The 27,765-nt window shown below is 35.2% G+C and overlaps 5 protein-coding genes across 8 annotated transcripts; 2 read left to right on the top strand and 3 right to left on the bottom strand.

Moving 5' to 3' along the window:
* Window positions 1–874: 874 nt before the first annotated feature.
* Window positions 875–7,925, bottom strand: LOC125191035 (serine/threonine-protein kinase TOUSLED-like). Of its 3 annotated transcripts, none has more exons than XM_048088497.1 (17): window positions 7,693–7,925; window positions 7,227–7,464; window positions 5,823–5,912; window positions 5,436–5,663; window positions 5,285–5,329; window positions 5,043–5,150; window positions 4,861–4,905; window positions 4,491–4,603; window positions 4,024–4,090; window positions 3,648–3,714; window positions 2,998–3,095; window positions 2,742–2,921; window positions 2,388–2,598; window positions 1,927–2,191; window positions 1,688–1,742; window positions 1,450–1,611; window positions 875–1,280 (listed from the first exon to the last, which is right to left on the bottom strand). In XM_048088497.1, exons 2-17 carry the CDS (start codon window positions 7,455–7,457, stop codon window positions 1,185–1,187), a joined length of 2,061 nt encoding a protein of 686 aa, XP_047944454.1. In that variant the 5' UTR covers window positions 7,458–7,464; window positions 7,693–7,925; the 3' UTR covers window positions 875–1,184. The 3 variants fall into 3 exon arrangements, with proteins under 3 accessions (XP_047944454.1, XP_047944455.1, XP_047944456.1); XM_048088498.1 differs by having other exon boundaries at window positions 5,457–5,663; XM_048088499.1 differs by lacking the exon at window positions 875–1,280 and having other exon boundaries at window positions 1,470–1,611; window positions 1,937–2,191.
* A 4,245-nt stretch (window positions 7,926–12,170) lies between these two features.
* LOC125190033 lies at window positions 12,171–12,596 on the top strand. Its single transcript, XM_048087234.1, has one exon. The coding sequence runs from the start codon at window positions 12,171–12,173 to the stop codon at window positions 12,594–12,596; it is 426 nt and encodes a 141-aa protein (XP_047943191.1).
* Window positions 12,597–15,835: 3,239 nt separating this feature from the next.
* Window positions 15,836–19,295, top strand: LOC125187355 (E3 ubiquitin-protein ligase RHF2A). 2 transcript variants are annotated; one of them, XM_048083937.1, is made up of 9 exons: window positions 15,836–15,983; window positions 17,109–17,241; window positions 17,323–17,369; window positions 17,466–17,528; window positions 17,606–17,714; window positions 17,789–18,165; window positions 18,254–18,346; window positions 18,413–18,706; window positions 18,786–19,295. In XM_048083937.1, the coding sequence occupies exons 2-8, from the start codon at window positions 17,110–17,112 to the stop codon at window positions 18,690–18,692; spliced, it is 1,101 nt and encodes a 366-aa protein (XP_047939894.1). In that variant the 5' UTR covers window positions 15,836–15,983; window position 17,109; the 3' UTR covers window positions 18,693–18,706; window positions 18,786–19,295. The 2 variants fall into 2 exon arrangements, with proteins under 2 accessions (XP_047939894.1, XP_047939895.1); XM_048083938.1 differs by lacking the exon at window positions 15,836–15,983 and having other exon boundaries at window positions 17,034–17,241.
* Window positions 19,296–19,819: 524 nt separating this feature from the next.
* Window positions 19,820–21,688, bottom strand: LOC125187356 (succinate dehydrogenase subunit 6, mitochondrial-like). Its single transcript, XM_048083939.1, has 3 exons — window positions 21,446–21,688; window positions 20,432–20,534; window positions 19,820–20,165 (listed from the first exon to the last, which is right to left on the bottom strand). The coding sequence occupies exons 1-3, from the start codon at window positions 21,608–21,610 to the stop codon at window positions 20,023–20,025; spliced, it is 411 nt and encodes a 136-aa protein (XP_047939896.1). The 5' UTR covers window positions 21,611–21,688; the 3' UTR covers window positions 19,820–20,022.
* A 1,769-nt stretch (window positions 21,689–23,457) lies between these two features.
* On the bottom strand, window positions 23,458–26,133 carry LOC125191188 (laccase-14-like). Its single transcript, XM_048088687.1, has 6 exons — window positions 26,032–26,133; window positions 25,793–25,944; window positions 25,446–25,690; window positions 25,237–25,365; window positions 23,949–24,890; window positions 23,458–23,694 (listed from the first exon to the last, which is right to left on the bottom strand). The coding sequence occupies exons 1-6, from the start codon at window positions 26,131–26,133 to the stop codon at window positions 23,564–23,566; spliced, it is 1,701 nt and encodes a 566-aa protein (XP_047944644.1). The 3' UTR covers window positions 23,458–23,563.
* Between the last annotated feature and the right edge of the window lie 1,632 nt (window positions 26,134–27,765).

Below are 27,765 nucleotides of genomic sequence, written 5' to 3'. Positions count from 1 at the left end.
ATGAGATTTTGAATTCAAATGTATGAAATGGAGCCAAAATCACTCTGCAATCAATAAATAAGACTTGAAATAGTTTAAACTCTTTTTCTAGTAGTTATGTTTTTTATTAAGACTTGTGTATTATTCTTTATAACTGCATTATTTTTAATTCAATAACATTTAATCTTTATAAATACCGCTAACTAATTAGTAATCTCAAACTAAGACTAAATCTTAGCCATTAGATTAGATCTAATGGTTGAAATAATGCCACATGGATTATATTTTTAATTAAGAAAATTAATAAATAAAATTAGGGGTATTAATGTCAATTTTTTCTCATTAAAATCATCTTAAAACTTTAAATTTACGTAACTCTCTCGATTTAAATTATTTTTTCGCAAAAAATATATCAAATTAAAGATAATTTTATAAGGATTCCAACGAGATCTCAATTGCATATGTTCCGACGACGTTCGGATGATGAAATTTGATATTTTTTATTTTAGTTTTAGTAAATTATCAACAAATACATTAAAAAATCTCAATAAAACCATGTAAAAATCTCAATAAATATGTGCTTGATATTTTCTTGTACTAGTGTTGATATTCTTATGTCATATTGTTGATATTTGTAATACACTGTTGATATAAAAAAACATTCATGAAAATTATCATATGATGACATAATGGTGATATTACCCTTTTGTTGATATTTTGTCTACTATTTATTGAGATTCGTAAGATTTAATCTCATCCACTCATTTTAAAATCTAAGGGTGAAAATTTGGTCTTGATTTTAGATTAGGGTGCTATAAGCATTAGAATATGACCCCGCTCTGTATATATAGTCCGTGCATTACAGGTATCTCAAAAATAAAAATAGAGAGAAACATGTCAATAATACATCTTTAATCTTATATTTCTTTTCTATCATAATTTTCATTCATGCAAATAACTTTTGGTTCCATCACATATAATTAAGGTAAGAAATGATCTCCATGAAAGTCGAAGGAACAAAGCAGAAGGGTACAACCCCACATAAGCACAAAAAAAAATGAAAAAAAAAAACAAAAAAATGGAAGCTAACACAGCATTTTTCCCAATGTACAAAGTTTCCAAGTTTTCATCTCCTCAAAAAGTAAATGACTTCTTCCCACAGACACATCCTTTCATCTGCAGCGTAGCTCTGAACCGAGCAATCGTCATTTCTTCGTATAGATCACGTATGGATCTTGAGCAATAGCTAAAACATCAGGTCGCTCAGCTTGATTGTATGTTAGGCAACGGCGAACAAAATCCTGCAGCAGCAACAAATGTGATGTTTCAAGTCACCGAGAATCAAGAACACGTTTAGATTCTCTCATATGTGTGTTTCTTGTGCAATTTCATTAGAGCAATAGTATATAAGAAGGACAAAAGGAAGAGATTCGACGCGTGCAACATTGAGCTCAGACATGCAAGATTTACCTTTGCCTCATTAGATACAGATGGTCTTGAAGGGAACTCAACTTTACGGGCTTTGATAATTGTATCTTCACGAAGAATTCTCTCTTGACTTTGGTCGTGCCCAAAAGGCCGTCTGCCAAACAGCATTTGGTACAATAAGACGCCCAGAGACCAAACATCAACCTGTACGATAAACTCATTTGCATGATTGGTTTTATACGAAAGTTACAAGTAGAAAAAGCCGTCTCAAATTTCTGACCTTCGAGGATATGAGAGGTATCCTGTTTAGCTCAAAACATTCAGGAGGCAGATACCTGGAATTATCAGTGCGAGATATTTTTTTCAGAAAAGGAAATTGTGCAAAAGAGAAAAATAAATACTATGTAGAAACTACAGATAGAGAATGAAGTAATCAAGATATTCGGCTACATCAATTGACTATGGCACCTGAAGCCGAAATGAAAATGCTGAAATTGTATGCGTTTAATTCAGACTCACCAATACGTACCAGCGCCCTGGGATGTAAGTTCCATGCCTTGGGATCCAACATTGTCCTCCACAATCTTGCTAAGACCGAAATCTGTGACTTTGGCAACGCCAAATTCATCAAATAGAACGTTTCCAGGTTTCAAATCGTAATGAATAATCTTCTGTGATCTTTTATTCAGGTAAACAAGGCCCTGAAAGATCTGGACTACAATAATTCTAGCTTCTCTTTCTGGGAGTATAGGTGTTGCTTTAAGAACAGCATCGAGATCCTTGCCTGGAAAGAGAGAGAAAACTAAAAGTTACCATCACTTTTAAGGCTTGTACTTATATAAAGTGCAAATCATAACAAAGGTGTTGAACGAGTAATGCATAATACGCATATCTTAGGCTAATCCCTTCTATAATCATCCCCCAATTCCCCCCTCCAGGAAAAGATGTTCAATTGATGTCTGGAATATAATTAGTCATACCACTGCAATACTCCAAGACAGTGCAGAATGTGTTGTGATCAATCTCAAAGATGTCCCAAAGCCGAACTATGTGACGGTGGACCAAAGTTTTGTGAATATTATATTCCCTGATTGCATGCCGTATATAGCTTTGCTTCTTCTCTTCACTCCACTGAGCATTCAAACCATGTAGCTTACAGGCAACATATCTATGTTCCACCAAGTCAAAAGCCTGCAACATAATTTACTGAACAGTATCAGATTGTTATCTTCTTAAAGAGCGAAATATAAGTTTATAGTTTTACATTGTGAATTTGTATGTACTGGGAGTTTGGAAGTTCGACAAGATATCAAGCATACAAAGATAGCCCTGACCTTATAAACTTCACTAAATCCTCCTTTGCCCAAAAGGTTTAACAGAGCATAGCGGTGATTCAATATCTGAAAATTGTTGAAACGAGAGCCATCCTCATCCCTTATACGTTTCATTTCACGTATTAATCTTCCCTTCTCCAATTCATGGCGGTCTCTTTCACGCAATACAGCTTCCTCCTCCTAAAGACAGTGTGGGTGCAAATTATGAAATTAATAAGAAAACAAAGGGAAGAACTAGAAAAGGAAACATGCTTACCCGTTTGATGCTGGCTAGGCGAGACTTAAAAATTTCATCCTGCATGAGAACATCTTCTTCCTGATTCCCGCCATCTGCATCAGCTACCTCACCCTTGTCTGGACGAAACAACATAAAACAGTTTCCATTATGCTAGGGAAAAGAATCAAAGAAAACTTTGAGACAAAAAGACGAAAAACAAAATAAAAAAGCTGCTGTGTCGTATATATATATGATGCATAGGCAGAAGTTAACAGCAGATTAATTACAAATAGTACTTGTTCACTTCCGGTAATATAACATCCTTCTAGCACTAAAAGAACAAATGCAAAATTTGCTCCATGAAGGCATAAGTAGGGTTTAGGATGTTTATAGAGGATAAAACAGGCAAAAAGAATGTTTGAAGTTCCTTGCCTAAGACCAACAACATATTGTGGAAGCAGGGTGCTTCTCACCTTCAAAATACAATTTAGCAGACTAGACCACTAACAAGATTTTTTCTAACTGCCATCAAAATAGGAAAAAGTAGATCCTTCTTCCAACCTAAATTCAATATCATTACCATCTTTACCATATCAACTTTTGCTGTCTTTTGAAATCCTTTTAGCAGAGCATATCTATAAAGATCACCTCAGAATCTGAGCAGCACAAGATTTGATGAATATATTTACCGGATGGTCGTTTCTTCAGAGATTTTCTCTGTCTTTCAATTCCCTCCTTCATTTCCAACAAACTCCTCTGCAATAAAAGCCCAATTAAACAAAGCAAAAATATTTACAGGATGGGTGAGAAAATTATTTTCTGCAAGTGGAGCCAAAAAATTCACTGGAAACACCGTTGGATGAATCAAACACTCCCTAAGAGGAGGCATTTGAGGACTTGCAAATTAAACCATAAGAACTTTTGGACGTGATGAGCTCATATGACATCCAAGAATCATACAGCATATGACGGGAAGTGAGGTTTTATATGTTCAAGCTAGTAAAATTTACACAGCTAAGAAACAGTAACTATTCAACAAATTAGTTAAAGCATGGAAGAGCATACAAGTTGGGCATTGATATCTTTCATGGCTTGTCCATCCTCCCACGCTTCAGATATGATCGTCCCAGCTCTATTAAGTTCATTGAAAAGGAAAAGAGTGGAAATAAATAATTAGATGACACAGCTTACCAGTTAAAGATGATAAACAAAAAGAAGAAACTCTAAGGGCACAGAGCATCATATGAATTTATTAACCAGCTTGTTAAATAATACTGGGGTGATTCATATGTTTTCGTTAAAAAACAAATCAGAAAATAGTAGTAGTAATTCTTTTTTTGGCAATATTAAGTACAAATAAGAAAATCAAAATCAATCAAGAGCTTTTCCTGAATCTAGATAGATTTCTGTAGATCTCCATAATTCATTTCAGGCATTAAAATAATTAAGATTTTACAACTGAAAGCAAATATCTATAGTCTCTAGGTAGTCCATTATAACCCTCTGAAAACCCCGGATCTATTTCCAAATACCTGACCACTCCAATGTTGCCAAGTCGGAGGGAATCCTGGCGTACTCTCATCCTTGCCTCTTGTCTTTCAGCTTTTGATACAGACACCAATAAATCAGACATTACTTTCATTCTCTGCATAGAAAAGAACAAAAGAGAATAACTAAATTCCCAGAACATTGATCCAACATCTTTGAGGAGCTAAATCCACATGTCAGGCAAATCAGAATCACAATCAGGCCTTACACATTAATATGTTATTCAGTGAAATTCAATCTCTGACTTTACCCAATTTAAACATAAATGGAGACTGCCTTAGAGTTAAACAAGACAGAATATACAATAATTATGAGAATCACAAGCCAAATCTGTGCAGGTTAGAGAAGGCATACCTTTGGTTTCATCTGTTGTTCATAATCTCTGATATCCTTAAGCTCCTGTTCGAGTAAGGAAAAAACATGAATGTAAAGAACATAAGATGGGATTCTACTTTCAAGGACAAAATTTCACTTAACGAGTATAACTATCATAATTTCGACTCAAGTACGAATAAAAAAGAGAAACCTCCAACAACCTTTTCAAGTCGTTCACATTTATTCCGGGAATCAGAAACCTCTTCACGTGATTTTTTCAGTTCTTCCTCCATTGCTGAAACCTTTGCGCGTAGTGAAGTTCCTTCATCCTGGAATTTTGAAACCAATGCTAAAAATAAATATCTAAGGAAGTTATGTTAGTGATACCAAGAACTCTTAGGTTCAACTAATGACATTGGTTTTACAATTTTGACAGCGTAAAGTTCTAAACACAATTTAAAACCTCTCTTGAGGAGTCATGCCCGAGCTGTTCTTTAACGAGACCATCCTGCATACCGAAAACCAACAAAGATATTAATTTAATTAGACAATAACAGTAATGAAATCATATTACTGTCATGTGATGACAGAAGCAACTAACATAATAGACACACCTTACAAGGGGAGTTCTCGACCTGTCCATTTGCCGGAGAAATACTCTGATTTCTTGCCTGATCACTAACACGAGAACCCCGCCCCCTACCAGAAGAAGTATTAGCCCGACCACGGCTTTGTTTTCTTTTACTTACATCACCACCTAGCTTGTTGTTGTCAACTGGCTCTGTGTTCTTGTCCCGAGCATCAGCTGCTGCCGGTTGGGTACTTCCAGAAAAATTACTGTCCTAAAAGAGACAAACAAACAATAAAAATAGTGTTATTAGGAAGTTTCAAACAACTTATAATTCAGGGAACAAAAAAGGGAATATGGAGTTAGGAATATAAGGAACGAAATAATTAAGCAAATCATGTTGCATCAACTAGAACAATAAATTGTATGTCACCTCAGCTTGTTCAACAGAAATAGGGCTACATACTTCATCAACCTTCCGCCGCTTTTGAGTATTTGCTTGTATGAGATAGGCTCCTCCGCTCTGCCACATGATACGCACAGGTCAAACTGAGACAGAAAAGATTAAATGCATACATGACAAAATCAAGATGTAGATAGTAGAGGTAGCAAACCACAAGGCAGGGATTCTAGGGCAAACCAAAAAACAAAAAAACCCAGAAGAGAAAATTCTAAGAATCTGCAATGGTTTTCAGAAGAGGCACGTTCGTCAAACGGGATTAGTGCATAGGTCGCATCTAACCAGCTTTCATTTTGGCCCAATTTAAAACCCATGATGAGTCGAGCATGTCAAAACAAGAATCTTAGGTTAAGTTTTCACAAAAGGCTAAAATTTCCTTAACTGTCAATCCTATATTTATTGCGCATAGAGAAGGAAATTCGAGATAAATGCCGGCTGTTTTATCAATTCTAAACATTGTTCAAGGAAGATGTAACAACATTTGGTTGAGTATTCCACTAGCTAAAGCAGAATGTGAAGAAAGATGAAGCTATGTAAATTATACACCGTGCGTGTGTATTATAAGCTTCCCTGGTAGTATGACTTGAATTATACTTTTGGTTTGCAGTGCGGCCCAGTAGGTAGTGTGGTGCATAGTATGTCAAGATATGGATACTACATGTTATTGCAACTCATGTTTCTCCTTGGGATGGTTTTTAACTTTCTATATGCATATATCAATTGGTAATCTATGGATAAATGTATTTTTCCAAAAGAACAAGTTTCTAATCAATAAACTTTTGGTGTTTTTGAAGTAAATACCACACAAGTGTTCAGAAAGTGCTTCGCATATATGACATGTTTTGCTATTATTTCAGTATATGCTTTGAAGTAGCTAACAGATATAGGCATGTGTATGCCATATCCACTGCACTTCTGGGTTGAGCAGTTACAAATTATTAGCATTATATAATCATTGTCACCATGGTAGTTAATGGTTTGGAACATTGAAACAGCTTTGAAGTGCCAGTTTATCTACAATTTACTTTGTCTTTCCGGACTATATGTATGCTATGAAAATATGTATGGATGTGTAATTTGTATTAAGTCAATAATCAATCCAAATATTTGGATTATACAGCTATAGAAGCACTTCAAGCACATACAGAAAGTTCATATCCTCGGCACTCAGCATCACACCATATTTCCTGATCTTGCCATTAACAATGCAAAAAACAATAAACATCGAATCAGCAATCCACGCACATTGAGCATCAATAGTCACACATTCTTAACATAAACATGCAAGAACAAAAAACTTGGTGAAATTTAGATTTTCTCTGCACCACAGAATGTATCTAGTTGCAGAATTCATAGCAGTAGAATCCAAATACTCACATCATCGTCCGAATCATCGCTATCAACTAAAGACTCCCCCAAACCATCCGCAGCACCTCCAAACTTGGCAGACACAGTCCACGAATTCAGCTGCGTCTGGACTTGTTGCGGCTGTGAGGCAGCTGCAGACGAAGCCTTGCCCACCAATCTCGCTTCAAGCTTCGCGATCTTAGAGGACTGACCCGATTGGTTCGAGGAATTGGATAAATGCAAGATCAATTCGTCCGACATTGCTCGTCTATTGAAAAATTCAAGTAAATTCTCAATCAATTTTAGTCAATTGAAGTGAGATTAACCTCACTGAAGCTGCTAAGTAACTGAAAGCAGCCAAATTTGGGAAAATAAAATTACAAAAAAACAAAATAAATTAAGAAAAATGAGACGATAGAATTTTGGATGCTTAGGTGGATCATCCGGTTTCTCCAGAGATGCTTTGAAGATTAATTCATGATACATTAACTCTTACATCAAATTAGGCCTCTCTGTGTATGCTCATGAGCGGGTGAGTCCGGGAGAAGGGCGGCGAGGATACAGATGAAGAGATTCCATAAAAGGAGAGGGTTAGGGTTTCCGAATTTGCTGAAAATCTGCAGAGTTGAGCTTGAGGATTGAGTGAATTCGTAGAAACCAAAAAGAGGGAAAAAATGGTGGGCGAAAGGCAATTGAAACGGGAGATTTTTGAAATTTGTGAAATGGTATTTTGTGTGTGACAAATAAAATGATGAAAGAAAGAGAAATGGTATATATTAATTTGTTAATTTGCCGGAAATAATTTGGTTAAATTTTACCCACAATTGTCGAGAGGAGTTAGGGACACATAAAATTAAGATTGTTTATAATTATCTCACAATATAATTTTGTATTGGAATGGTATTTAATATGATAATCGGAAAAGTATATTTCATCCACCGATGAAATATTATCTAAGTTTGACTCAGCATAAATTTTAAAAAATGTGGAGAAAAGTGGGTTGAAAAAGTTAAGAAACTAGTGTCCACATAAATTTTATTATTTTTATGGCTAATTTTAAAAATTTGTTGGAAAAAACTGAATTTGAGTAAATGTCGTCAACTTGACTAATTTTTTAACCAGTACTAATAAGTTTCTTGAATTGAAATTTGTTAAAGGTTTGAATCTCTTTTCATTAAATTCTTCTTCATCCACACAATTGCGCTTTTTTCTTTCTCATTAATATACATATTTGAGGATAATTTTTCATGGGTTTTATTTGACTAAAATATGAATATTACGGTTAGCTTCATTAATTCCCTTTTTCCTTATTTACTTTCTTTTACTTGTTTATTTATTTGTTTTGTTGGATCTGAGCAAGCATGATACACGTCAAGAGATGAGAATAGGAAGTAATTAATGGAGTGTGGCTAAATTCATGTTTCATCTTTTATATTTAAAGAGTGTCGAATCATATTAATGCCCTAGTTATTTTGACAGACTTAAGAGCATCCACAATTGTCGGCAATCGACCGACTAGTCGATTCCCGGTGCTGGCTGGTCCGCATACCGAACCATTGCAAGCGGCGAGCGTGGAATCGGCTAGAGAATCGGCGAGTGCTCGCCGATTCCCGGGCACTGGCCGAAGCGCTCGCCGCCATTGTAGACTGACGATCAACGAGGATCGGCCAGCGTAATATTTTTTTTTTTTTCTGAAACACTATATATCCACGATTTGAACGTCATTTTCATTTGCACCGCTTGTTTTAACAAGCTTTCTCTCTCTCTTAATTTATGTACAAGAGCAATAACGCGAAATGAGTAACGCGGGTGGTAGTGGTGGTAGGGATGCCGAGGAGGAGTTCGAACGGCAAGTGTTGGAAGTGTTAGAGGCCTATACGACCCGCGAGGCAGAGCGGCTGTTACAGAGGGTCTTGCAGCCGCCGGTACCTCACGATGAAATCGGCCGCCTCCAGGCACATGCCGACATGCGCTAAGTGGATTCTCATATTCAACTCCAAAATGATTTAATTGAAGAGTTGTGGGCGCGGAGGACTGCACGGTGATAGTTTTTTTGTTTTATGTATTTTTTTATTATGTAATTTTTTTTATTAATGTACTTTTTTTAATTTTAATGAAATTAATGAATTTTTCCGTATATGTGTCGTAAATTTAATTCCCTATTTTGTGTTTAATTCCGTAAATTTAGTTGTTTTTTAATTTTGATTGTTGTGGCTAGCCTATTGCTTGTCCTGATGATATGGCAGGAGGAATTTTAGTGCTGATGATGCGGCAGAGAGAGTTATAGGCTAGCGGCTAACCTATGGCTAGCCTATATGGACGCTCTAATACTAACATTCTAAACTACAAGCACCTATTTCATAAATTTATTTAAATAATTCGACTGAGTTCTTTTTTTCTGCTTTTTTATTGGTGGTGGGAACTTGATTGAGGAGTATATTTAGTATTTCTCCGTTTACAAAATACTAAGTATCTTATTTTATTATTTTGAGATATTTATAATTTAAAATTTTATTTATTTTTTACTATAAATTATAAAGTATAAACATTAGATACATACTCTATAATGAAAGGCCTAATGGATCCGGGTCGAATTTTTGAAAGGCCGTACGGCCCAACAGGAGAACATCAAGGAAATGGAACGGAATGGTGATTTAATTTGTCATGGTCCATAACAAATTATGCTAACTCGCTAAGTGCAGTAATATTAACAGGATTTTTAAATTAATTGACTTAATCTAAAATGATCTATTAGCTATTTAGCCACCACATTTTTAAAAATATTTCGGAAGTTATTTATCCTTCTAAAATTTCTCACACATACAATATTTTTGTCATAGTTAATTAATTTCTAAAATCTCTCAACGAATAATCTCATCATATCTGAAATCATTCGGACATTGTTTACACTTTCAATGACACATGATATACAAAAATGTCAATACAATTATATAACTGTATCAACAAAAAGTACTCCCTCCGTCTCCGATTAAGAGTCACACTTTTCCATTTCGGTATGTCTCCAATTAAGAGTCACACTTCACTTTTACCACAAATAGTAAGTAGGTCACACATTCCACTAACTCAATTCACTCACATTTTATTATAAAACCAATATAAAAAAATGGGTCTCATATTCCACTAACTTTTTCAACCAACTTTTCTTTGCATTTCTTAAAACTCGTGCGCGGTCAAAGTGTGACTCTTAATCGGGGACGGAGGGAGTATAGATTTGGGAACACATGTTCTAGATTTTTGCAAGAGCCCAGTTGAAGATTCACCTGATAAAACATGATTTCCATTCTTTTTAGAAGTCGTTAAAGTGTGTTTCCATAAGAGAAAAAATATTTGGTGTATAATTGAGATTTTTAGCCGGTGAATATCTGTCGACTTAGGGCTACAAATTCTAACCTTTGTTCTCGTTGTCTCCACAACAAAAGTCAAGCCTAGAGTTTTATTATAGAACATCACTATGAGTAAGAGAGAGTGAGAAAGGTTACGAAACTTAGTTTCGTATTTGAATGAGAGATAGCGAAAGAAAGAGCAAGAGCATGAGTATAAAATGCTTCCAAGATCATATGTTCCTAATTTAACCCCTTCCCCCAACGTTTTGTAACAATCAAAATTGATATTCAGTGTAGACTATGATTACATCGAAATAGGTTGATTGACTAATCGATGGTGGGTGTTAGGTACTAAGTTGGTGCTTGCACCATAGTTGGACCATATATGTAAACGTCTATATTTTTTTTTGGTATACTTACTTGTTATAATCAATGACGTATCTAAAAAACAGAATTCATGAAGTTAAATACAATGAAAATGGTCGTTGTTGATGTCAACAAACAGAGACCTCGGTTCAACAGATATCATTGGCAACAGAGCAAAGCTGACACACATTGAAATCGACGTCAATTCTAAAAGCTGAATTGAATGGACTTTTCTCTCATTCATGAGCTAATAGTGGAATCTATCGATCCCAGATTATAGATCCGTCATTCATTAATAAAATGATACCTATCCATACATATGTAACTGTAGTGAGGCAATGTAAAAAATCAATCATGCAATAAAGATTATTATAACTCGGATGTTGCTATTGTCCATTTTTGTACTAAATACAAATAAAACAAGACGAAAATACAAAAGTTAGGTTTGATAAGCATATAAAAATGCCAAAATCGAATACAAAAATATATACTATATTAATTTTATATTTTTTTTCTGATGACGTGTTTAGCACTTAGTTTCCAAATCTAATCTTCTTTCATTTGTCAAATAGCCTAAATTAGATAATATAAATGTCACAATCAGTACAAGTTAGTTTTGTGATTGTTAATTTTCCAATTAAATTTTAAAATAGTAATAATAACGTTTCCAAATTCAATTTAATTAGTCAACCCTCAATCCATCGTCACCGATTAGGCTTGCACGTTTCATGTAAAAACCATCATTACCACTCCCTCCATCCATGAATAGGTGTCTCATTTCTATTCGGCACGAATTTTAAGAAATATTAAGAAAAATTAGTGAAAGAAAGTTAGTGGAATGTGAATCTCAATTATATATATTAGGAATAGTTTTTAATAATATGTGATCGGAATGAGTTAGCGAAATGTGTTATGAACCGAGACTCTTATTTGTGGACGGAACAGAATAGAAAAACGGGATTGTTATTCTTGGACCGAGAAAGTATTAACTAATGGAATTTTATTTTAAATACATTTTGAATACGTAATTAATAAAATTAGCACTGCGTTAATACTACTTAATATCTCTCCTTCCTTCGTTTTCGGCAAATCGCATTCATATTTCTAACCTCTCCTCTTCTCTCTCTCTAAAATTCGGTTTCTCGCCAACAGAAGTTTGAATCAGTGATTCAGTGGTTTGAGGTTTCATTTCAACATCAAAATCGCGAAATCGAATCCACCGATTCGTCAATTCCTCCGCGTGCGCAGCGATCGGGCGGCGCCAATGTCGAGAGTCGCGGCGGCGGAATCGGCGAAGCGGCAGCCGCTGCTGACGGCGACGGCGTCGCCGAGCCAGTGCGGAAGGAGGGGGAGCAGGGTGGGGGAGACGGCGGGGGAGTGCGCGGCGGTGTGCTGCTGCTGCCCCTGCGCAATGGTGCACCTCCTGATCCTCGCCGTGTTCCGCCTCCCGAGGGGGCTGTGGCGGAAGAAGAAGCGGAAGATGCTGCTGAGGAAGAAGAAGCGGCGGAATTCGCTGGAGGCGGCGGCGGACGAGCGGCGGAGATCGGATTCGATCGGCGGCGGCGAGGCGGAGGAAGAGGAGGAGGATCGGGGGAATGAAAACGACGTCGTTGACTGGGATAATGAGGTGTGGGACCGGTTCTACGGCGCTGGGTTTTGGAGGAGCGCGTCGCAGAGACGCGACGAATGAGTAATTTCTGTTACCAATTTTTTTTCTCTTTTTTTTTTTTTTACTTTTTTCTGGTAAATATTTTTTTTTTTGAATTTGGAAGTGTGGAGTTAGGGTTTAAGAATTGGAAATTCAATTTCTTAAATTTGGGGGTAAACATACTTGTAAACAACAAATGGTTTTGTGCTCTTGATTTCTTGAAAAAACAAATCATTAATAAAGATTAAGTTTGCTATCTGTCTATTTGTTGTTGGATTTGAAAGAGAATTCGGTCACATTTCAAATTCCACTTGAGATGGATGCCCAAACGGTAGTTTTCGCAGTGACATGAGTACAAAAGGATGAATCCATCTTCGGGGCAGTGGTAGAAGATTGTCGTCAGCTTTTGAAAGAGGTATTTGGATCCTCTATGAGATTTGTAAGGCGATCAGCGAATCAAGTTGCTCACACGCTTGTTCGGGCATCGGGTTCTATAGCTGATAGCAAGTATTGGTTGAATTACATTCCAATTTTTATTCCCAACGTAGTCGTAATGGATTTGACTTAATAATATATTATATTTGGATAAAAAAAAAATGTAACTACGGATTAATAGTGGTGAATATTCTGTCACATTTGAATTTCTTTAGTAAATATATAATGAAAAATGAATAAAGAAATAGACCCAACAAAACAGTGAAATTGAAATAAATGTTGTCGCAAAAAAGTATATTATGCCACCTTGTGTAGTACATATCCAGAAATGGAACCATCTATTTTTCCTTAAATATCAAAAACTATTTATGTTTAATTTCAAGAACCAATACTTTCAAGTAGTGGAATCAGATATTTTTTGCTGGAAGAGTAAGAATACACTAGTTTTTAATTTTTTAAACTCAATTTACAAAGAAAAAATCAAATATTTGATGCTGGATGTCCAAGCAAGAATACATTAAGTTTTCTTTTTTCAAATCGAATTTCAAATTAAACTCAGTTTATACAACAAAACAAATTCCTTAAAATCATCTTATTTTATCATAGGCTCGTTATATTATTTAAAATTCAAATAGACACAAATTAGACTCAATCCACATAAATTTAAAAAATTTCAAAATTTTACATTTTTATAGCATGAGACAAATTTTCAAATAGAGCTAATTAAATAATATAAGTATTTGCAAAAAATGAAATTTTAATATGAAGTACTCCATATAATATCTCAAGAAAAATTTGAAATTGTTGTATGTGAGTGTGTTTTATTCTAGTAAGTACTATAAAGAGTGGGTCAAAATTAAAAATTTCTTACATTTTGCCTTTTAAAGAATTATGTAACAAAACTAGAAATATTAGTATAATTTACACAATAAAATGCTATGTAATGAGAAAGTACTTCGCATGCGACAAAATGTTTACAAATTTGAATTTAGAAACCAAACACATTGTCCAAATATTATGGATCCTCTGGTTAAATTCTCTTTGGAGATTGGATCATATATAGAAAATTGTTCACGTGTTTACTAAGAGATTTCATTTATTATTTTTTTATAAAAATAATTGGGAAATAATCGATTCGACTATTGACTGTATTTTTGAACTGGAAAGCTCTTTTTACTAATTAATTTGTCGCACCAAAAAGAGACATATGTCTATTTATGTACTATTCAAAATGAGAATTTTAATTTTGCAATAAAATTGTACTCCCGTCATCGATTAAATAACAACACATGTTGATTGTGGACACAATGAATTTATAGTAGTACAATTTTATGTGACATATTTCAAAGCATAAATTGCCTCATATGATAGTTTGTTAAAGTTAAAATAGTTCATTATAACAATATTTTTTTTAAGTTGGCTAAATAGTACTAGTAGTACTAGTACTACTATAACTTTATTTTTCATGATAAATGATGTTATGATACATGTTTTATTTTATGGTATCGATTACATTGATGAAATAAATATGAGAATTTGTTCCGATAGAATCAAATTTAAGAATTAATGAAGTAATTTTTACTTTTATAATTTAAACATCTTCTAAATTTATCTACAATTTTCTTTATTTTTTATTTAATAAATCCTATTGCCGTGCATCGGGCAATTATATATATTTATAACCTAAGATATTAAAAACAATCATTTTACTAATCCTGATCAGAACATAATATACTTCAAATTTAAAGTCAGTATTCACTATTATAGGAGTAGTAAACTAGTACTAATATAAGTCATGTATCACATCACAGTCCACAATTATTGACCAAAAACAAGGAGAAAAACAATTTCCAATTCTAATCAACACACATTAGACAAATTTAATATAATCCAAATTCCACTAGACACTTCTATTAGGTGGATATGAATTTTTGCCATGTCAAAATTCCAACTCTAATAATGAGATATCATAAATTCAAATTATTGTGCAATCTACAACTATATTCTGCTTATTTTCCCAAATTTTGTCCAACTATCTATATCTATATTCTGCTTATTTTCCAAAATTTTATCCAACTATTCACAAGTTTCAAAATCATAATTATAGTCTATAAAATCTCAATAAACGAATGATGGCAATACTAATTAGCCTAAATAATATTTCCTCCGGTTTTTATAGTTGAAGTACTTTTTTTCATATGAAAGAAGTACTTTTTTTCATATGAAATTTTAAAAACGAATGTTCAGTATAGTATGTATTCTAGGTAGTAATAAAATATAGACAAAGTAAAAAAAGAAAAAAATAGAAAATAAAGTAGAAATGTGAATAGAGAGGAGAAAATTAAATGAATGAAAAAATAAATTAATTATTAAGTATTATATAAGTAAATAACTTAATTATAAAAGAATTTTTTAAAATAAAAAAATAACTCAACTATAATGAACGAATGAACGAATGAGTACTAATATCACCACTATTTGTTTATGTTAGGTATTTTGGTGGAAAAATTTCTCAATTTGACTTTGAATGATTCAAATTTAATTACCTTCTAGAAATTGGAAAAAGAAAATGTTAGTTTCAAAATAAATGTGGGCTGCATATTTCCATTTAATAAAAAAAATCTAAAGTGCTTCTTCTGACTAAGATCTCTTTTTTTCTTTTCTTTTTCTTCCACGAATAAAAAAATGTAAAAAAATTACAGCGTCAAGGACACGTGTCATCACTGTAGCAATTTCAATTTCCTCCAAAGATGTGTCTGTGTGTCAGTGTGTGAAGTGTGTTTTTTAGTGGGCTCAGTCATGTCATCAGGTTCACCACCTCCAACAAAGTAAAAGAGTTAAGAAAAAGAAAAAGAAAAAGAAAAAGAAAAAGGGTGGAGATGAAATAATTATTCTCCAGAAACCAACAAAAAGGAAAAGTCCAAAGAATTAATTATTATTTCCTCTCATTCTTCTCCATCATTCTCAATCCTTTCCCCAAATTCCCTCATTCAGGTATGGCCTTTTCTCCTCTTGCCTTCTTATTTTTCTTCTTCAATCACTGTTAGATTTGATCTGCTTCTGTGTTTGAGCAATTTGTTGAGGATTATCATTTACAATAAACCCAGAAAAGGCCAAGTCTTTCAATTTATTTATTGATTTTGATTGTTATTCATGTGAAATTGATGTGATTTTGTAACCTGTGGTGTCTCTTTCATCTGTGTCTGAAATTTATTGATTTTGGGTGTTTTCAATTCAGTGTTTTGGATGGGAAAAGAAGCCCTTTTTGTGTTTATGTGTAGTTTTTTTGGTGTGTTTATGAACGATTGGGACTTATACATGGAAGAAGAGAATCAAGATTTGTTAAAGATTCAATTTTTATTTGTTGACGGATTTTTATTTTTGGATAATTGGGAGGTTTTATGGCTAGGTGTAAAGATGCTCTGGATTTGGTTGGCTATTGTTTGACTGGGTTATGTGTGGAGTAGAATTCAAGATTTTGCAGTTTTTTTTGTGTGCCTTGTAGCATGAAATTTGGTATGTAGGAGTTATTGGTCTTTTGCTCGAGCGTAGGTGTTTATTGATTGCGAAAGTCGAAGCTTCAGACACGATAAGTCTCTTCAATTTCGCAATATTGTCGAATTTTTGTATTGTTTGGTTGTTTTGGATTCCCTTTCCCTTATGCCATCTAAATTTGCCCTCTTCTTGGCTGAATTTTATGACAATCCCTTTTCTGTTTTTTGTAGCTAGCGAAAGTCGAAGCTTTAGACACAATAAGTCTCTTCAATTTCGCAATGTTGTCGAATTTTTGTATAGTTTGGTTGTTTTGGATTCCCTTTCCCTTATGTCATCTAAATTTGGCCCTTCTTGACTGAATTTTATGATAATCCTTTGTTTTATTTCATTATTGAAATCGTCACATCGTATAACTACATTTGTTGACCACATCTTAGTTTCCCTCTGGAATTGCTGTGATTAAAAGCCCAGATATCCGATGAAAGATCACTAGTACATTTTTTCATGCATTTTGATATCTAAGTATGTTTGTGATTGAGTGATGATTCAAATTCTCAATTGTAGATTTTTGTGCATAGATGTATGTTTGCCTTACTGTTAAATCACAATCTACATCCGTAACAGGATGGAAGAGGAAAATGTGTCCGAGAAAGGTCTGACCTCGGCCGCAGCTTTTGTGGAAGGAGGAATTCAAGATGCGTGCGACGATTCATGTAGTATATGCCTTGAAGCTTTCAGTGACAGTGATCCTTCCACTGTATGTGCAAGTGTTATCTTATCTATGTGATCGTTATGGACTCGACCTTATTGACGACTGTTTCAAATATTTTTCTTTTAGGTGACTACTTGCAAGCATGAGTTTCATCTTCAATGCATTCTTGAATGGTACAAATCTTCCCTCCCCCGTTCCCCTAACGCTATATAAGCATAATATTCAAATCATGAATCAAAACCAGTCATTAAATCGAAACAAATCTACAGGTGCCAGAGGAGCTCACAGTGTCCGATGTGCTGGCAGTCGATCGGTTTGAAGGATCCAAGCAGGTATATAATTCGTATTTCCATTTCAAGATATTGAATCTTATCCTATCCGGGCTCTTACTGTCCGACTGCTTTGGCAGCCAGGAGTTGCTCGAAGGTGTGGAGCACGAGAGAAATATTCGAATGAATCCTCCTAGAAACGCCACTATTTTCCACCATCCAACTCTAGGGGACTTCGAGCTACAACATGTTAGTCGTCCTTGGCTTATTGCTTTCTCCGCTTTCGTCATTTTGTTTGTCGTTCATTAGATCTTCCGTTGCAGTTGCCGGTGAGTGCAAGTGAATCTGAACTCGAGGAACGAATTATACAGCACTTGGCTGCTGCCGCAGCTATGGGGAGGGCTCGTCACTTTGCTAGGAGGGAAGGTCAGCGGAACAGGTCTTCCGCACAAGGCCGTCCTCAATTCGTGGTTTTCTCAACTCACCCGAACGATGCTTCCACTGCCTCACCTGCTGCTCAAAGAGAAGGCGGCTTTCCTCCTTCGGTCATGATAGCTGGCCCCAACTCTCCTTTTATTACCGCTGAAGATTCCGACCAGTTCGTTCCTCGGATTTTGTCTGCTCAAGCTAATGCGCATATGGCCACTGGATCCGCCTCAAACGCTTCTCCTACTGCTGCAAGCCGGCCATCGAGCACTAGGTACTTTCTATCGCTCTTTCCGAGCTGCTCTATCCCTAAATAGATCAAATATAGAGGGGTTATGACCCGTCATTCATCTGTCTTGTAGGTCTCCACCGGGTAGTCAAGATCGAGCCGGACCATCAGATCTCCATTCCTTCTCCGAAACTCTCAAACCCCGCTTTAGCATATTGTCGACGAGGTATAATGGAAGATTCTGCTATATTAATTACTCGAAAACAGAAGGATTTAACTGTATATATTCCAGATACAAAGAGTCGATAACGAAGACCACGAGGGGTTGGAAGGAGAAACTGTTCACTCGCAACAGCCAAACTCCCGAACAGCAGCCTACACCTGAAGCTCGTCGTGAGACTAGCCAAGGTATTGCCACTGTATCTAACATGATGGGTCATCTTGAAGTATCCGAAGACAGTAGAACTACATTGTCGAGAAATATTGGTGACGGCTCGAATCAAGTCCCTACCAGCCAGCCACCCACCGAGGCGCAGGCTCCGTGTGCTGCTGCTGGTTCTGCATCGAACTAAACTTCACATTGTTGGTAAGTATCAACTGGATTTATCAAATTTGAAGAACACGAAGCCGCTGCTGATCTTGTGTGGTTTTGGTTGTGGTATCAGGTGAACTACGTTGCAGCTTGCTTCGTCTTGAAAGGAATAAACGGAAGCGATCCCCCTTTTCGCGACCAAGTATGTAAATGATACATTAGCTCTTAGTTACTAGGAATGCATGTTTAGTACAACATTGATCCGAAAGAAACACAACTGGCAGTAAGAAACACGCGAATTCTGCATGCTGTGTCGAATAATTTTATCGCGCTTTTGCCTTTGATTATGAACGTGGTCTGGGACAGGGAGATTTATTGCCGAATGCCAACCACTTGGATTGGCGATTCGGGCTGCTGCATTGCCAACGGGTATGCTATGCTGAGATGCGTGCCCTGCATTTGTACTTGCTCGTTTTGCTGAAATGTTCGGTCTCCAGTAGAACGAGCGCTGGATTTTCAGCGAAACGAGCACGATTATACAGTGTTTCGACCTTTCTGGATTAAGGAGGTCGGGATGATTTGAGATTAGTTTAATTTTCAAGATGCAAAAATTGGCCTCTAATATTCCCTATTTCGTTTCTAATATTTTTCTTTCTTTCCCTCTGGTTATGAGATTTTCTATTTTGTAATTTTATTAGATAAATCCTACTACTATATTAGTGACTGTTTTTATTTAAAATCTTACTCCGTATTCTAGTACTGTAAGAATGGATTTTTGTGTTGTTGAAGTTATTGCAAAACAAAACATCCACAGTTCACAAATTAATAAAATGAAAAGAAAATAAAGATGAATTGTAAATTACGTTGTCCAACCAGAAAAAGAGAACGCACCTCAATATTTAAAGAGAAATAAGATGAACTGTAAATTACACTGTCCACTCGTTTTATAATCTGTCATTATTTACTAATATCTTGGACAAAAACTAAAAGGGGATGCACTTCAATAATTAAAATAAACAAACAAATGACATTTTGTGATTATTATCTGTTTCTCATTCAAAGCCTCTTTTCTAAAATCAAGAGTATGCTGACATAAATATCAGAATCATTATTCTAAATTTCTAATTAAGATCAGCTGTCAGCCTGTCACATGACAATAACAAGAAGTAGCCCGAATTCGATCTTTTATCGATAAATTGAATTAAAAAGCTCGAAAACACAGAGGAAGAAACGAGATAAACAATATCCATAGACAATTCGATCTATGAGAAAGCAGCACACTAGTACTAAATGCGAAGACGAATGATGTACAACATCATTATTAAGTCGAGATCTCTTCTTATTCAGAGGGGCCAAATTCAAGAATCTCATCAAGTTCTCTTCTGCAACCACTCATTGAATTTAACCTGTGCTCCCACTGTATCCAGCCGATATAACTGGTACCAGTGGTTGGCAGCCTCAGCTCCCAAGGTGAACCCGACTACGGCTCCAAAAGCAAAAGACAGTACGGTACCTGCCACACGAATCAGTTTTATGAGATATTCATGTGTTTGGAGAAAGACAAGTCCACTCATTGCAAATTTCATCCAGAATCATCAACCAAGAAAAAATGGATTTATATAGTGTAAAGAATATTAGAGTTGGTTAAGAGTTATGTGGAGGAATATCACTGAGTGACATACCGATCGTGGAAAAAAAATACTTACTGAAGTCTAAACAAATATCTAGCACAAATAGCAGAAGGGAAAGAGCATTGGCACACATAAAACCAGAACATACCATGAGGACTCTTTGACCACCTCCAAGCATTTCCACCAGTAGTAATTGCTCCAACTGCAGCACCTACATAAGCAAAGTTAGCTGCTTCATCTGCAGCCTTGAGCTGCAACACGAGGTAAACAAGAGACAAGAAATCAGTATCAAGAGATAGCCTAGCTATATTATCCTATTGAAAGACTAAAAAACCAGTGGATAGTTAGTAAGACCAAGATACACAAAGGATTAGTAATGGAGATTCTAAAACTATCCATCTAGGATATTTTTGTTGTACATAAACAATTCGAATTGGGGCTTTTAGTTTAAGTTAGAAGAAATTACTACTACATTAAAAAGCACTCCCCATAATTTTGACCAATCAAGTGGAGTAAATAACTATCAAAACGAATAAATCTTTCAAGTGCTTTTTATAATGCAGGTGATAGTTTGTGTAATGCCTAAACTCTTTCCTTCTCCGATTTTTTTTTACGAATACGCTTTGTGATGCACAAGTATGGTTCTTTAATCCTCCGAGCTACAAGCCCCACCCCCTTCTCCACCGGATCTGTTCCACGGAGTACCCTCAAAAAATTCATTTATCAAGCCTGGAACCCTAAATCTTGGGAGCAAAAATCCAGAACTGCAGCTATATCAATATCAATATCCATAAAGCGCCTAAATGCCAGCCAAAAATTCAAATAATTCCAGATATCATGAAATGAGAAATTTCAATTCCCAAATAATACAAGCAAGCAGCACAAGGAGCAATCAATCCACATAAGCTCAAATAGCATTCACAACCAAACTTCGACCTAATCTAACACACTTCTGAGAAATGGTAGCTGCCTCATTCGCATTTCACAACCACCAATCTCCTGGATAAAGCGATAAAAACATCGAGAAAACACATGGAAAAACATGTAAATAGAAATCAACCAGTAAAATTCCCCAATCAAAATCAATTAAACATATCACAACACGAAGCCACAAAACGAGTTCAATTTCTCATAATTAATTGTGAGATGAATCAGAACATACCACAGGTCCGTGGACGGGATCGGAAGCGATGAATTGCTGGACGGCGGCGCTATTCCGATTGGGCAAAGGTCTATCGGGATTGAGAATTTTGGAGTAATCGTCGAGATGAAAACTCTTCTTCACGGAATGCCATAAACCTCTCCCTGATTCCTCGATTTCGCTCATTTTTCCTCTTCGCTGAAGCGATTGATTTGATTTTCGAGGGTTTTCAGTTCTTCGACTCCAATAAATTCCCTTTCTTTATAGTGATAGATATATTAGTTTTATTTCTTACTCCATTAATTTGCCATTAAAAAATTTACAGTGTTTGGACCGAAAAATTACAATACCACGAAAATAGTAGAAACTCCAAAAAAAAAAAAAAAATTAACCAGATAATATAATAAATATATGAAATAAAAATCTATATACTACTCCTACAACGCAACAATATCTTATTAAACGCGTTAGCTACAGCACTGCACTGGTCGATACGGCAGTGCCTAGTATCCATCGTTTACGGCTAGGTACTTATAAAATTAAGAGTGAACTACGCGAATAGTTCCTGATCTTATCGAAAAATGCACCAATGGTCCTTAAACAATTATTATAGCCTATTTGGCCCTAAAAATTACTACATTTTTGGTACTTGTCGGTCTTTTATACCCTTATGCATTTGAAAAATGTCCTAAATGCCATGAAGAGTATTTTCGGTACCTGGAAATTACAATTTTGGTACCTCTTCAATCATGTAATTATTTTGGACATACATAAAAGTACCTTTTACAACAAAAATATTTTCTTTTGACTTAATTCACTTAAATTTTTTGAATAATTACTTGAATAATGTATAGATTAAGCTTTATAATGAAAAAAAATACTATAGCTCATTTATTTTTTAGTAAAAAAATGTTACTTGCAAGAGTTCGCTATACTATATTTTAATTAACGTAATTAAAATATTTATTATGTAGTTCATTTTTATTATATTTTTTAGTAAATTTCAGTTATTATATTTAAAAAATATTCTTCACTATACTATATTTTGATTAACGTAATTAAAATATTTATTTTTCACTTAAGTACAGTACCATTTAAATATTTAAGTAATATTTTTTAAATAAAAAATTACTATAATTCACTATAATATTTTTTCTTCTTAAATTTGAAAAATTTTAGTAAAATTTTTAAGTAAAAATAAATCCCACGAAGAATTTTCTATAATTCACTTTAATAATTATATTTAAAAATATTACTATAAAATATAATATTTTCTTTGCAAATATATAGATTAATTTGTATAAAAAATAATATTTAATTTTAAAAATAAATTAAACATAATTAAATAAAGCATCAAATAATAAAGCATCAAATATTATAAAAGAAAATGGTGATGGAAGAAAAAATGAAAAAAAATAAAAGGAAAGAAAGGTCCAAAATGCCCCAGAACTTTAAATATTCACACTTGTAGTACTTAGGGTTAGTTTTGTCTTATCATACCAAAAATGATATAAAAAAATTTTAGGGACCATTGGTGCATTTTTAGACAAGATCAGGGACTATTAGTGTAGTTCACTCCAAAATTAAAACACTTCACAACTTCGATGCTACTACTTTTTACTTTATTCGTTCGCTATTATTTGTCATAATTTTTTTTGTCATTCCGCTAATATTTGTTACAACTACCGTAGCTAATTTTTGTAATGAATCTCAGAAGCCAATAAATAATTAATTTCATTCACATTTTATTATAGAACTAAGTATAAAAAATATGACTCACATTATATTAGTTTTCTCCATTTACTTTCCTCTGTATTTCAACAAACTATACCAAAAAAAAAAAAGTAAAGTTCCCACCCATAAGATATACTCCATACAAGTACTAGTAAATAAAAAATCAATCAAAAATATAATCTCATGAACAAGAAATCAAGACTTTTATTCCATTGCAATAATCAAAACATTACAAACAATTATAGCAAAAACATCAATAACATAACAGACCAATAGTAAAAAGACCTTTTCAACAATACATCAACTTATTTACTACTAGTTCGCCGACTTTGTTTACAGGTCGTCCCAAAATACAAAAATATATATAAATAATATAAATCCCGACTCTTCAGATCACCATTAAGATTAGCAGAGTGGCATATCCGGTGGCGGCGGCAACATCTTCTCGTCGAGCCCCGGCCCGTCTTTCACAATGAAGACCATCCCCATTCCCCAACTCACGTGTCGCTCGAAATGGCAGTGCATGAACCACACCCCTATAAACACATCACTCATTCAATCAATCACTAATCAATAATTAATCATAACTAATTAATCAAATCATAAGCAAAAATAATTAACACTGTCTCACTTTTCATTTTAATTTATTCCACTAAAATATCACATTTTCATTTTTAAAATAAAAATTATATTCCTCTCTGCTCAACACATAAAATAAAATCTCCTAAAATCCAGTGTCATCCCATAAATATGATATCTTTCGTAAGACGAAGGGAGTAAGAACACAAACCTGGATTATTAGCCTTAAACCTAATAGCAGTCCATCCATTTCTCGGCACAGCGATGGTCTCCATCAAAGGCGGGTCGACGAGGTTGTAGTTGAGCGGATCCCGGGTCCAGTTGAAGTTCCCGAACCCGGACCCGACTACGTAGAAGCTGTATCCGTGCAGATGCATGGGGTGGCCTATTCCTCCAACGAAACTTGTGCCTTGGAACACGAGCTCCACGGTGGCGTTGAAGTCGAGAACGTTGACGGAAGTTCCATTCTGCGGCCGTAACAGAGGGCTAGTTAAGTTCCAATCTCCGGTGTAGTTGAAGGGGAAAGGCGGGTTGTCTGGGAAATCAGTGGTGTAAACGCCGTTGATGTTTCCATAATAAGCTTGAAGAAAGTCTGTCCTCGGCAGCTGGAGCGTCACGTTGTTGACGCTCGCCAGCAGCCTCTCCGAGTTCGGCCCTGCGCAGGAATCGTTCGCGCAGGGCCGGAGATTCATGGAGAGGGTGAAGAAGAGGGTGTCGGTAACGTTCTTGGGGACGTCGACCGGGTATTTCTGGCTTGCTAGGCTTCTTAATTGGGTGGTGAAGTTGTGGGACGCGGCGGTGCTGTCGAAAGGCGGGAACGAGGGGAAGGCCGGGGAGGCGGGAGGGGTGTAGTTGCCGGCGTACTCGAGGATGGCAGTGGTGTTGGTGCTGTCGAAGTTCGTGCCGGTGGCGTAGGCTCTTGAGGCCATGTAGTAGTGGCTTGGGGGCTGGTTGGCGACGAGGAGGAGGTCGATGGTCTGGCCGGGGGATATCGCGATGTAGTCGCTCGTCAGGGGCTTCGTGTAGGCGGCGTCAGTGCCGACCACGGTGACGTTGTGGTTGGCTATTTTGAAGAACATGATGTTGTTCATTACTGCGTTTACGATGCGCAGGAGGTAGGTCTTTCCGCTCTCCACCTTCAACCTGAATATATCTGCACCCGACATTTTATATTGGCGTGTGAAAGTAGACCAAATAAAAGAACTCATCCCGAAAGATTAGAGACAGGGACGGATCCATATGAGGATCACAAGGGGCAATTGCCCCTACTGAAAAAAATTATTTATACTATTTTGATCATTAATTTTTAAATTTTTTTGAAATATCCTCTATATATGCCCCTTCTCTACTTCTTAAAATATCTTTATATATATTTTTGCCCTATTTGTATGGAATTCCGGGCTCCGTCCCTAATTAGAGATAGCTTATTTAGTCTATCAACAAACACAGTTGATGTGGGACAAGTTGCTTTGCACTGAAATTCGCAAATGGGAATCCACCTTGTTTCGAGCATGGATGCAAGTCCCCAGGTTGGCCATTGATGAGAAAAGAATCCGAAACTTCTGGATCGCCTCCACTAGCAAGGAACTCCTCCATAATTTCTTGTACATCCCGATTAAACCAATCTCCTGCAATATGCATTCCAAATTCATAATTAGGTCAGATCAAGTTTCCTTGCACCGAAGTCCGTAACAGAGCGCATACAAACCTAGTAAGATGGGAACTTCATGATAAGGCTTGCGAAAAGGATAACTCTCTCCCCTCGGGGGCAGAATAATGAGCGCGCCATAAACAGAATTGCGAGACCAATCACTATGTGCGTGCCACCACAATGTACCTTCCTCGTCCGACAACACAATCCGTTGGTTGAACCTCGTGCCAGGGCTAATAGGGCATTGTGTCACGAACTCTGGCCCATCCGACCATGGATATCTCGGCATTTTCACTCCATGCCTATAATATATATAAAAAAAATCAATACTAGCAAAACATTGAACGGTGTAACATGTTATGAACAAAGTATAGTAATTACTAAATAAGTACTCCATTATTTACCAGTGGATGGTTATATTATGGTCCGCACTATTAATGACAACCACGTTGACCAAATCTCCCCTTCTAGCATATATAGTCGGCCCCGGGAACTGTCCGTTTATCGTTAGCATGGTCTTGTTTGTGCAAAGTCTAGAGTGTGCAGAGTTTGTCAGCTGCAACAAGTTAAGTAGAGTTTGATCACCTTGAAATTAAATCACTATTACTAAAAAATATAATTATGTTTTCTTAGTAGTACTTACTTCAAACGTATAGTTACGAACTAGACCATGGCTCGGCTTTACTCCTCCGAGCAGAACAATACCTATGAAACAAAGGAACAAAAGCATTGAAGTCGACAACATTTCTCCTTTACTTTTCTTGATGTTGTAATTGTTTTTGTGTGTTTGAATTTTTTCTTGTGTTTATTGAGATTGGAAGGAAATTGTGGTGGGTATTTATAAGGTGGCTCTAGGTTACATAATCTGAATTTTTCTTAACAAAACAAAAGCTAATGATGAGTCGTCGCTGTGGATAGACCATTTTTGCATGGACTAATGTCTATATATTAGTAGTATTATTCAACTTAATGTGAACTGTGAAAAACATCAATTGGATCAAATTAGGGTTTGCCATGTAATTTTAAAAATCAGCTAAAAAAATCATGAACTTTGAATTTATTCGTATTTATTCAATGAAAATGATGTTTTTCAAACAAACGACGTCATTTTCTTTATGAATAGATGATATCGTTTAACTACAGTTGCTGGCATTCATGATTCAGGTATTATCACAACTGTCATAAAAAATAAAGAAAATTATTATCTTACAATGATATTTTCTAAACTTCCTAATCACATTATTGTTGTTTTATATTTTTAACTTAATTCGGAATGGAATACAAATTCTAATGAACTTCATAATATATTATTATTGAGATGACAAGTAGTGAACGAAAAATCAAATTCGTATCAAATTGCCACTAGCAATTTAAATCCGAGAGTGAGTCAGTTGGAAGATTTACATAGAAATCAAAAGATCTTGTACAATTTGAGAGAGGGAGACCATTTAAATATTTGATTGTTTGTTCACTACTTTGTCATCTCAATATAGTATTTCCTCCGTCCACGAAAAGTAGTTCTATTTTGCCATTTAGGATATTCACAAAAACTAGTCTGATTTCTAAAACTGGAAAGTTTACCTTTCATAGTATTTTATCCATTTTTTCTCCGTCCTCTCTTATTTTACCCACTTTTTATCCTCACCTCTCTTTTTTTATTCATTTTTTTCATTTACTCTCTTATCTTATCAATTTCTCATTAAAACCCGTGACATCCACAATGAGACTATATTTTTAGGACAGAAAGAGTACTATTTTATTTTATTTTATTTACTTGAATATAAAGGTATCCATTTATACAATAAACGACTATAATTTGTACTTCTTTAAGAATTAAAATTATAATATAAAATGTAGGAAGTTTAGAAAATACTATTTTAAGTTATTCAATTTCCTTTAGAAAAGATATTAATCTTTGATTCTAGAGTATTCAATTTCTTTTGTTTTCTATTTTTTAAAAGGAGACTTGAGCGGAATAAAGAAGGAATTGTAAATGACCCAAGGAATGGTACGAGACTCGTCCATCCTTAATCAATCAACTGCCTTACCCATTGAGGTGCATGTCTACAAGTCAGCGCGGGGATTAGTCACTGAGCCCGCCGGTGGACACCCTTGGTAATTACCAAAAAAAGAAGGGGTTGTAAATAGTTTATAAAACATAAATATATAATATTATGGGGCATTTTAATTGTTATTTAGAATCAAATTATTATTTAAATTGAATTAAACTACAAATTATATAAAGTACTACAAAGTTTGGTATTCATTTTGAAACAAATCAAATTTTTATAACAAGTTTAATATAAACACTATAGTTTAGTATACCATTTATGAAATTAAGTACGTACTCCTACATTTCTTGTTGGAGAATATGTTA

This window comes from Salvia hispanica, chromosome 5, assembly GCF_023119035.1.
Source record: "Salvia hispanica cultivar TCC Black 2014 chromosome 5, UniMelb_Shisp_WGS_1.0, whole genome shotgun sequence".
In the NCBI taxonomy this organism is placed as follows: Eukaryota; Viridiplantae; Streptophyta; class Magnoliopsida; order Lamiales; family Lamiaceae; genus Salvia; species Salvia hispanica.
Note: the sequence above shows the minus strand (reverse complement) of the source record. Positions and strands in the feature narration are given on the sequence as shown.

Bases quoted from the DNA above. Each gene is read 5' to 3' on its own strand.
- LOC125191035 (XM_048088497.1), bottom strand. From the start codon at position 7,457: ATGTCGGACGAATTGATCTTGCATTTATCCAATTCCTCGAACCAATCG. The intron at 5,664-5,822 runs GTGACATACAAT...TGTCTCTTTTAG, and splicing joins TTTCTGTTGAACAAGCTGAG to GACAGTAATTTTTCTGGAAG. The intron at 2,922-2,997 runs GTAAGCATGTTT...CACTGTCTTTAG, and splicing joins GCCTAGCCAGCATCAAACGG to GAGGAGGAAGCTGTATTGCG.
- LOC125187355 (XM_048083937.1), top strand. From the start codon at position 17,110: ATGGAAGAGGAAAATGTGTCCGAGAAAGGTCTGACCTCGGCCGCAGCT. The intron at 17,370-17,465 runs GTACAAATCTTC...ACAAATCTACAG, and splicing joins CTTCAATGCATTCTTGAATG to GTGCCAGAGGAGCTCACAGT. The intron at 17,715-17,788 runs GTTAGTCGTCCT...CTTCCGTTGCAG, and splicing joins GGGACTTCGAGCTACAACAT to TTGCCGGTGAGTGCAAGTGA.
- LOC125190033 (XM_048087234.1), top strand. From the start codon at position 12,171: ATGTCGAGAGTCGCGGCGGCGGAATCGGCGAAGCGGCAGCCGCTGCTG.
- LOC125187356 (XM_048083939.1), bottom strand. From the start codon at position 21,610: ATGAGCGAAATCGAGGAATCAGGGAGAGGTTTATGGCATTCCGTGAAG. The intron at 20,535-21,445 runs GTATGTTCTGAT...CTCGTGTTGCAG, and splicing joins ATCCCGTCCACGGACCTGTG to CTCAAGGCTGCAGATGAAGC. The intron at 20,166-20,431 runs GTATGTTCTGGT...TTCGTGTGGCAG, and splicing joins GTGGTCAAAGAGTCCTCATG to GTACCGTACTGTCTTTTGCT.
- LOC125191188 (XM_048088687.1), bottom strand. From the start codon at position 26,133: ATGTTGTCGACTTCAATGCTTTTGTTCCTTTGTTTCATAGGTATTGTT. The intron at 24,891-25,236 runs GTGGATTCCCAT...TGTCGGGTGCAG, and splicing joins GCATCCATGCTCGAAACAAG to ATATATTCAGGTTGAAGGTG. The intron at 23,695-23,948 runs GTTTGTGTTCTT...ATGTGTTTATAG, and splicing joins GTTTAAGGCTAATAATCCAG to GGGTGTGGTTCATGCACTGC.